Source organism: Lynx canadensis, chromosome A3, assembly GCF_007474595.2.
Source record: "Lynx canadensis isolate LIC74 chromosome A3, mLynCan4.pri.v2, whole genome shotgun sequence".
In the NCBI taxonomy this organism is placed as follows: Eukaryota; Metazoa; Chordata; class Mammalia; order Carnivora; family Felidae; genus Lynx; species Lynx canadensis.
In genome coordinates, this window is record NC_044305.1 from 73,419,584 (window position 1) to 73,429,899 (window position 10,316).

The window sequence follows — 10,316 nt, forward strand, 5'->3', positions numbered from 1 at the left end:
TAACTATAGTTTCCTGATATTTATTGCTTCAGGCTATAAATGTATTTTTTCATCTTCCACCAAAATTAGAGAGTTAATTCAATAATTTATAAATATATATTATGAACCCATCATGTACCCATCACAGTTTTAGGATAAAAGAGAGAAATAAAATAGTTGTAGACTCTTGTCCTCTTGGAGATTACATTCCTGTGGTGGGAAAGTCTATATGTATTAAGTGTTCAAATGTTAAACAAAAATTAGAAGATAATGTAAATGATATTCTCCATAAACTTATGTGGGGAAAACCTTTCTAATCATAATTCCCAAACCAAAAACTATAGGGGGAAAACTGTTAGATTATACCAGCAGTTCTCAAACTTGAGGAGGCATCAGGATCACCTGAACTACTGGGTGAAGCACAGATTGCTGGCCCACCCCCCAGAGTTTCTGAGTCTATAGATATAAGGTGAGCTGTCACTGGTAATGTCACAGATGACAGTGGTACTGATCTGGGGACTACACTTTGAGAACCTAGATTAGACTACAGTTGACCCTTAAACAACACAGGTTTGAAGTACACTGGTCCACTTCCATGTGGATTTTTTAAAATAAATACAGTGTAGTACTGTAAATGTATTTTCTCTTCCTTATGACTCTCCTAATAATATTTTCTTCTATTGTAAGAATACAGTATGTGATACATATAACCTACAAAATGTGTGCTAATCTACTGTTTATGTTATCAGTAAGGCTTCCGGTCAACAATAGACTATCGGTAGCTGTTTTGGGGGAGTCAAAAGTTGTCCATGAATATTTGACTGTGTGGGGGTGGGTGGTGGTGTTCAAGGGTCAACTGTAGATAAATATTTTAAATATTATACTATCAAAATACTAAAGGGGTGCCTACGTGGCTCAGTCAGTTGAGCATCCGACTTCGGCTCAGGTCATGATCTCATGGTTCGTGGGTTTGAGCCCCGTGTCGGGCTCTGCGCTGACAGCTCAGAGCCTGGTGCCTGCTTTGGATTCTGTGTCTCCCTCTCTCTCTGCCCATGCTCTGTCTCTCTGTCTCAAAAATAAATATAAACATTAAAAAAAAAAGATTTAAAGATACTAAAAACAAAATTAAAAGAAAAGCTACAACTGGAAACACATTAGTAATATATAAACAATTAGGAATGTAAATTAGGAACATTTCTTCCCTACTCTTGAAGTTCTTTCCTGTGAAGGGAGCTCTTTTCATGCAATTTTGGCTCTTTTTCTACCCCTTTACACATTCAGATTCTGAAGGGGAGATGGATCTGATCACTGAACGTGGGGCAAACTCAAGTTCCTTTCTCTTGGGAGTGTTGCCTGTCATCAGGAGCACAGCAGACAAAAATTGCTGCACTCTACTGAACTTACTTCTCCTTACAGTCTAGTGGAGAAGTTTATATTTTATCTTGATGGCATTAAGTTGATATTTAATATGTATAGATATATCATCCTCCATCAGTAAGCATAATATTGATACTTGTATTTTCCTAAAATTAAAAACAGTGCAAAAGCATGTTTGCTTATTTAATATCCTTGACTCTGGTAATCAAATAACTGTTAATTAACATGTGGAGAATAGAACATTCTTATACTGTAAATTGATAAAACCATTCTAGAGGGCAATAGACAATAGCTATCAATTTAAATGTATAAATTGTGTAACTTTGCAGACTCTGGGGATTTATTCTATGGAATAAATAAAATAATTATGCAAACATAGATATAGGAATATAGATATTTATGATAGACTTATTTATAATGTGGAAATTTTTGAAATTATTTACATGTAAGTCATTGGACATTGGACATTTCCAAATTTGGGGTTGGGTGAATAAGTAGAATACTAAAGAAACATTGCCAGTAACAATGTTGATCTCTACTGACTTGAAAAGATACCTATTGGGTGAAAATAAAAAGCAGATCATAAAATATCATATGTTGTATAATTCTGTCTTGATCAGGTAAAATTAGAAATAAACAGCATTATATAGAATTTACATACACATTATATGTGTGATGTGAATATATGTATAATACCTGTGACATATTTTTTAAACATTTTTTGATGTTTACTTATTATTGAGAAACAGAGAGAGACAGAGCATGAGCATGGGAGGGGCAGAGAGAGGGGGAGATACAGAATCTGAAGCAGGTTCCAGGCTTTGAGCTATCAGCACAGAGCCCGATGCGGGGCTTGAACTCACAAACTGTGAGATCATGACCTGAGCCGAAGTTGGATGCTTTACCGACTGAGCCACCCAGGTGCCCCTGTGACAAATATTTTTTAATCTTTTTTTGTGTGTGTGATCTAATTTTTTTTTTGGTAAAAACACATATATTTTTAACTTTTGTATTTATTTTTAAGTATGATTATATAACATTTATTTAAAAAATAAATTCATGGGGTACCTGGGTGCTTCAGTCAGTTTAGCATCCAACTCTTGATTTCTTGATTTCAGCTCAGATCATGATCTCATGGTTCCTAAGATTGAGCCTGAATCAGACACCATGCTGACAGCACAGAGCCTGCTTGGGATTCTCTCTCTCTCTCTCTCTCTCTCTCTCTCTCTCTCTGTCCCTCCCCCTATTCACACGGCCTCTCACCCTCTCTCTCAAAATAAATAAACTTTTAAATTAATAAATACATACAAATTGTTAAAAACATTAAACAATATTTTTATACTCTGAAAAAACTAGTTATTTTATATTTTGGAGATATAGTGAATATGAGGTTCTTTCTGATTGAACTGGCCCTTTTTGTTCTTGCGTTACATCCAGTACATTTCAAAATGTGTTTATTAATATTTACTCAAATCAACATTCGCCATAAATAGGTAAATCAAATCAGCAGGAGTAGAGGAATAATATGTGATTTCTGGTCTCAATGTTATATTTTTATTGAAATTTTTGCAAACATATTCCACTTGCAAGTTAATTTAATGTATTAAAATCATGGGAAATTTCTCTTGTTAGCCAGTAAGGCAAGGACAAAAATTCCAAAGTAGTTCCTTGAACCGTATCCAATCAAATTAATTATTCTGAAATGCTAGACTTAAAATATCCCAAGTCCCTATGCAAGGTAGGAAAAAATAATCTATGTTATAGTACTTTTGTAGAGAAATCAATTTCCTTGGCTTGCTGTGAGAACTGCCTACAGACCACGTAATAACACTGAATATAAAGCTCTTTTCATCTCCACTCATTAATCTGGTGATCTAAAGTTCACTTGGTCCAGAAAGTTAGAACTGGTTTGCAGAGCAGCTAGCACGGAGCTCACTTCGATGGCCAGGCCTCCCTCGGCAGGGGATCCTGAATGACAGTAATTGCTGCCTAGGGTCAGGAGGCCAGGATTACTCACAAGGTGTTTGCAGCAGGGCCTGGGGCTCAGGTCAGCGTCTGGAAGCAGTTCTGCGTCCAGAGCAAAGCTTCCTTATGACCACCTAACTTAAAATGAGTGTTGAAAGTGAACAAAAAGGAAACATGTTATTTCTCTGCTTAATCGGCTGTCATCTACTACATGTGTTTTGTTTTGTTTATGTTGTATGAAACCAATATTTTTCCAGGCAGGAAAACTGAATGTTTTCACCCATTTCATATTTTAACTTAGGGGTAATTAAATTCAGTCTGCCCACTTACTAATTTTTTTACACTGTAACTTTCTTCTGTTTTGAAGTCTTTGTTGAAAATAGCTTCATGTGATCTTATTTGTGGAGACGTGGTTTGCATTTCTTTATTTTTAATACCTTATTGATTCCCCCCTCCATTATAAAAATAACATATGTTCAACATAGAAATTTTCAGAAGATAGAACTACAAAGAAACATTTTTACAATACTTGCAGTTCCATTAGCCAGAGATAACCACTTTGAGAAATGTATTTTTAGCAGGTGAGAATTTTAGTTCCCACCCGCATTGTGTGTGAAATGGAGCCATGACTCTCCTCCCCTTGCCTGTTGCACGCCAATCCCACTGACCCTCTTCCAATGCCTTTTCCTTGGTTTGCTTCCTCTCACCCTTGCACACAGGGTCATGCTGTTTCCTCTGCCTGATTCACTCTTCTCTTCTCTCTCTGCCCTCTTAATTCCATTTCAGTTTAAGCTTCACTTCCTCAGAGAGGCCTTCCTTGATCTGCTCCTCAGTCCCCAGACAAGGTCGGCTTCCCTGATTATGGACTCTTAGCATCGCTTATATGTCTTTAGCACTTGCTACCCATGCAATTTAACACTTGTTTCTGTGACTATTTGACTAATATCTGTCTCCTGCAATATACTGTTTGCTCCACCAGGGCAGAAGCTCTGCCTGGTTTTGCTCATCATTACACCTTTAGCCTGTAGCTGATCTTCAATCATATTTTGAGTTGAATATAATACGGCCCATGTCCCCACATATTGGAACTGCAAGGAACATTAACCTGAGGCTATCAACTGAGATTTCCTCTCTTCTCCACGGAATCATCCAGGAACCTGAGTCTCTGGAGGAGCCAGGGAACTGGACTGTGGGGTTATTGTCTTTTTTGTCACGGCTCCTCATTGAGCAACGATACTCAGATGTACTTGTGGCTCATCTGCTTAGGTAGTGCTGGCCCAGGTGGACTGCCTTCCACTGACAGTGGGTGTCTATCTTTCTACCCACTGGAGGGACAAAATGCCAAGAAAGGGACTGTTTTCTACCCTTCCATCCTTCCCACTCTGGTCTTCACCTTCTCTTCTGACTTTGAGGAAACTTCAGTTTCCTCCTAGATCCTCTCTTATCTAGGAACTAACCTCCATCTTCTCCTGACCTAGGAATAATCCTATTCCATAGACCTTTAGAAGCCAATTTTTGTGAAATAGGTTTAGGGAACAATTCTAGTACTAATTAGTTTTTAAGCTACTCTGTTATATAGGTATGTGTATTTAGAAGCAAAAGTGGGGCTGTGTTGTCTATCCTCTATAATTCATGTTCTCCATTTAGTAAATTGTGTTTCCCTCTATTTTCAAATATTGAGAGCATGATTGAGAATATGGAATTCCCTAGGAAGATGTCACCTAATTTATTTTGCATGGCCCTTTATGGTGGGACATACCTGGTTCCTTAATACAACAGGTAACGATTCTTTGTGCCTACTTCTCGCCTTCTACTGACAGGCTTCTAGTTCTGCTCTACTGCCACAATGAATTATACTGCCCCAGGACATACTGTGCTTTTCCTCCGCCATCTCTCAGCTCCTGGGTTTCCTCTTTTTTTCTGCAGACTCCTACTTATTCTTCAAACTGATGCCATGTTTCCCTAATGCTTTCCTTGGTGCACCTGCCCAGTCTTAGCACCCTTCCTCTGGGCTCCTAAAGCATCCACATTATGCTACTATTGTTGCACTAGTCACACTTTCTTGGATTTATTCTCTGTGAATGTTTCAGTCCTCTTTGCCAGATTTTAAGGTCTTTGAGAGCAGAGAGCGTGGCACATAGAGATGTTCCAAAAGATATGTTCAAGAGACGTAGATTGCAGCAAATATTTTTTTCCCGATTGTTTCACTTTTTTGGAGTATGTACTGCTTCTTAGGATGGCTTTCAACTTATCTGACCTGGAATTGCCCTTTGTTTCACTCAGTAATGGGGATCTCTAACATACTTCATCTAATAAATGCAATGATACCCAGTTCCCATGGTGCTGATAAATGTTTTGGCCTTTTTATTTCCTTTGTCAGATAGGCTACAGTTGTAGTTATTTCTTTACTTTGAGCAGACCTATATGTGGACCTATATGTGGTCCGTTTTCGTGGACCCTAGTGTAACTCCATTTTCCACCTCCCTATTTCAGATTCTGTCCTTTTCTGTCCAGTATCCACACTCCTCCTAATGACAAAAAGTCTTTCCCTCAATACTTTCTTGTAGAAATGCCACAAGACTTCTTGCTTATTCTTTTCCTGTTTGTAAAATTATTAAATAAAATGTATTTATCAGATATGAACCCTCTCCTAGAATTGTGAGATTTCTATAACATTTTAAAATTCAAGTTCTGTGACTAGATATCTAGTTCCTCAAGCTCATGCTGATCATTTTTAATATAACCTGTTTCATGTTGTGTCTGGTGTAAATGTGAGATTGTATTTGCCTTGAAGACAAAGGACGATAGCGAGGATAGCATTTCTTTTGTAATTAATACAATGCTGACATATTGCAAGATAAATATTGTATTAACCCTGGGCTAGGATAGTTTTTAAGCAGTTACTGCATTAACCCTGGGTTAGGATAGTTTTTAAGCAGTGATATAAAGTTCTTTTACCATAGACAGATTTGGCTCCATTTTATAAAAAAATCTTTGGTTGTAAGGCTCGCTTAAAGCAGCATACTTGGTCATTCCACCACAAGTAGACTAAATTAAGAGAACATTAGTGTCAATCAAGTGGGAAAATGATAGTAGTTTAGGCTGGGGTGATGGAAGTGGTAAGAAGTGGAAGGACTTTAGAAAATGAACAGTGATGGAGTAGCTATAGGGGTGTGTGTGTGTGGTGTGTGTTGGGGCGAGAATTCATGTCTCAAATAACTGATGGATGGCAGTTCATTTCCAAAGAGACTTCTATGACAGAAAATTCAATTGCCTAGACAATGTGTGAGATGCAAATGCCAGTTTTTGCTCTTTGTGTTCTCTTTTGCAGCTGTCATGGAGATCTTACCCTTGGTTAATGTGTTCCTACTTTTGGACATACTTACATGTCTTAGTTACAATCAGATTCCAACTCTTCTTTCCCGTGTTTACTCTTAGCTCACCATGATTGGATTTGGGGTTTCTTGAACATCTTCAAATATTTAAGGACAATTATTTGGGATATGCCATATCTCCAAATGGGTGATCTTTCCTATTCTGCTTCCTAATTTGATTCTTAGAAAGAAACCTAGTGGGAAAAAAAGTGGTGAGTGAGGGTTTCAGAGGATAATGGAAAACATCCCACCAAGAGGTAGGCAAACTGCCTCTGAAAAAGGTGAGATGCAGTTGCCATCGTGAATTACTTGTGATCGAATCATATGGAAAGTAACTTTCAGGAAAGGTCAAATGTAAAATTGTAATTTATAAATGAAAAGTTGAAAAGTTGTTGAAGAATAGGGATTTTGGAGCCCTCCTCTCTCCCTTTTGGTTTAAAACCTCCTAAGTTCCTCAGGTAAAATCTGAAACTGCTCCTCTCCCCACACATAGTAAACGCAAGGAGAAAGACTGGAAGAAAGAGGCAGACCATTCTATACTAATTAGTGACAAGTTTAATAAGCAACGAAACTTAATAGGAGGCTTGACTTGGGCAGCCACAGGACAGCGGTGATCTCTGCACGCACCTGACAGAATCTTGAGTTTATACAGAGGCCTTAAGGGAATTTCAGGCAAAAAACTGTCCCGATGGTTTCAATAGCACATTACTCTCCCAAGTCAATGTCCTTTAAGTGGCTCCCGGTACAGGAGCAGTGGGCAGAAGGTACATTTCGAAGGCAGGGGAAGAGGTAAGGAGCTTCTCTGCCTGGGGCCAGCCCACGGTCACATACTCTCCTGATCTCCAAAGCTCCCCACACTTAACTTTGTTAGGTGGCCCTGATTCTGTTTAAATGAAAGATATGCTGCACCTAGGGAACCTCAAGAGGAGTTAGGGAAGGCTATGAAAAGGCAGGTGCCTTCCTCCTGTGGAACGCGGAACAAGGAACGCCGCAAGTCTCGCGCAGCAGTCCCAGAAGACGACTTCCAGAGGGCGTGGCGTCCGTAGGAAGGGCGTGCGAGCACTGCAGGACCCCGCCTCCGGAAGGCGCCGCACTGGGCTTCCGGGGTCGCGCGGGTCCCTCTAGGCACTTCCGCTCCAGCCTCCAGTCGGCCTGCCGCGCGGGAAGTCAGGCCTGTTTGTTGCGCTCTTCCGCCCAGTGTCTGCGGGCCACGACAGCAGCATGGCTGGTGCCGAGTTGCGGGCGGCGCTGGATGAGCGGCTCGGCGCCTTGGCCATCCGCACAGAGGTCGTGGAGCACCCGGAGGTGAGGGGCTCCTGCCGGAGGGGTGGGCTCCGCTGCGGGGTCTTGGGCGGGGCCGTGAAGACCAGATGCCCCAGCGGGAATGTGCCGCAGAAGCGACCGTTCTAGGACCTTTCCCGGGTTCCAGAGCACAGAAGGGACCCGACAGGCACATCAAAGGCCTCTCGGGACTAATGTTATCGTGGGAAAACTTGAGTTTTCTCTTGGAGCGACCTGGTCACATTCTGAAAACTAGTGCATCTTAAATTGGTCTGGAATATTCGATCAGTGTGTCCACTTCATGTGTATATAGTTAGCAGGCAATAAACTGTGTAGTGCCTACCATGTTTCAGGCATCATGCATATAGCAGGACACCAAGCTTATAGAGTTTGGTATTAACATAGTATATTGATGTGAAGATTTGCAAACATTTCACAGAACCAGTGTAACTTGAGTGGTGCAGGGACATAGTTTTTATTCCAGGGCTGAATGACAGCTAATGATAACTAAATATGGTGACCTTTAAAGGGTAGACAAATACAGTGTCTTCAACCTTACACATTTAACATCAAGACTTTTACCATTTTTTCTGACCTTCTCTCCTATATAGTATACGGAACTCTCCCCCTTCTTTACCTGTGCATATTGCCAGCTCTTTTAATGTTGTTAGTCCAGAGTCTCATTGTCTTCCCTGCTCTCCCACTCTCATTATGGTTTTAGATTTGTAAAGTGGAGGTTGCCACATGGTCTGGATGTAATGGGATGCTAAGGAATAGGAATCTGGGCTGCTATAAACTTTCAGTACCAGAAACTTAAAGAAAAAAATAATCACTTGAGGAATGTGAGGGCTTGGCCAGCACATTGAATAGAGAACTGGCCTAAGAGGTCCTCACAGTAGGGATTGAGGTAGCAAGGTGTGTTATTTGGTAACGGGCTGGAAATGGGTCTCTACCAGTGACAATCTATGGCATTGAGTACTCCCCTAACCTTGCTGTTTTCACCCAGCAAGCAGAGTACATATAGCTGTGTATATGTGCAGTGTGTACATGCATTATTTTAAAACTTTTCGTGTGATATTTTACAGGTGTTTACAGTTGAAGAAATGATGCCTCATATCCAGCATTTGAAAGGAGCACATAGTAAGAACTTATTCCTTAAAGACAAGAAGAAAAAAGGCTATTGGCTGGTGACAGTTCTTCATGATAGACAAGTTAATTTAAATGATCTTGCTAAGCAGTTAGGTGTTGGGAGTGGAAATCTTCGGTTTGCTGATGAAACAGCCATGCTAGAAAAACTAAAAGTTGGCCAAGGCTGTGCCACACCTTTGGCACTCTTCTGTGATGATGGAGATGTGAAATTTGTTCTGGATTCTGCTTTTCTGGAAGGTGGACATGAAAAGGTGTACTTTCATCCAATGACCAATGCTGCAACCATGGGATTGAGCCCTGGAGACTTTCTCACATTTGTGAAGAAGACAGGACATGATCCCATAATACTAAATTTTGATAAAAACTAATTGGACTGATATTTAGAATACACTTCTTTCTGAAAGTTGTTTTTCTTATTTTTTATTTATACAAAGCATTAAAAGTGATAAGAATATTTAGCACCTTTGTTTGGTGACTAATTTTAGGAGGGACATTTCATCTAAAAGGAGCTGCTTTTTAAAATTATCTTTTAAGTAATATACACCCAATGTGGGGCTCAAACTCACAATCTTGAAATCCAGAGTCACATGCTCTACTGACTGAGCCAGCCAGATGCCCTCTAAAAGGAGCTGCTTTTGAAAAGAGGTATTGAGGGGCTCCTGAGTGGTTCAGTCAGTTAAGCATATGATTCTTGATTTCATTTCAGGTCACGATCTCACAGTTCATGGGTTTGAGCCCCATATCATGTTCCGTGCTGACAGCATAAGCCTGCTTGGGATTCTCTCTCCCCTCTCTGCCCCTATTCCTCCCCCCTCCCTGCGCCCCATAAATAAATAACTTAAAAAAAAATGTATTGAGGTCGTTTTAGCTCAGATTTCACCTCCTATCTCTCCCATGACAACTACTCATTAAAGGAATGGCTTCCACAATTAAGAGTAGATTAACAACAAAATTAAGGTTAGTTTAACTAAGATCAACTATTTTACATCTTTAGGGTGTTTACTGTACTTGAAAAAAGCAACTTGCAAAAACAGCATATATGAAATTATACATATACTGTACATAGAGAAAAAATACAGGAATAGATTAAATTATTGATAGTGGTTATCTTAGGGGAATGAGGATTAAGGAAAGATCTGTTTAGTCCTTGAGAGGTTAGAAATGTAAACATACTTGGAACAAGTTTTTTCT

The 10,316-nt window shown here is 39.8% G+C and overlaps 1 protein-coding gene across 1 annotated transcript; it reads left to right on the forward strand.

Moving 5' to 3' along the window:
• The first annotated feature begins 7,840 nt into the window (after positions 1-7,840).
• LOC115510590 (prolyl-tRNA synthetase associated domain-containing protein 1) lies at positions 7,841-9,583 on the forward strand. The gene is made up of 2 exons (XM_030310626.1): positions 7,841-8,000; positions 9,062-9,583. The coding sequence occupies exons 1-2, from the start codon at positions 7,917-7,919 to the stop codon at positions 9,491-9,493; spliced, it is 516 nt and encodes a 171-aa protein (XP_030166486.1). The 5' UTR covers positions 7,841-7,916; the 3' UTR covers positions 9,494-9,583.
• The last annotated feature ends 733 nt before the right edge of the window (positions 9,584-10,316 follow it).

Coding starts and splice junctions, on each gene's coding strand:
- LOC115510590 (XM_030310626.1), top strand. CDS start 7,917: ATGGCTGGTGCCGAGTTGCGGGCGGCGCTGGATGAGCGGCTCGGCGCC. Junction 8,001..9,061: donor AGGTCGTGGAGCACCCGGAG/GTGAGGGGCTCC, acceptor GATATTTTACAG/GTGTTTACAGTTGAAGAAAT.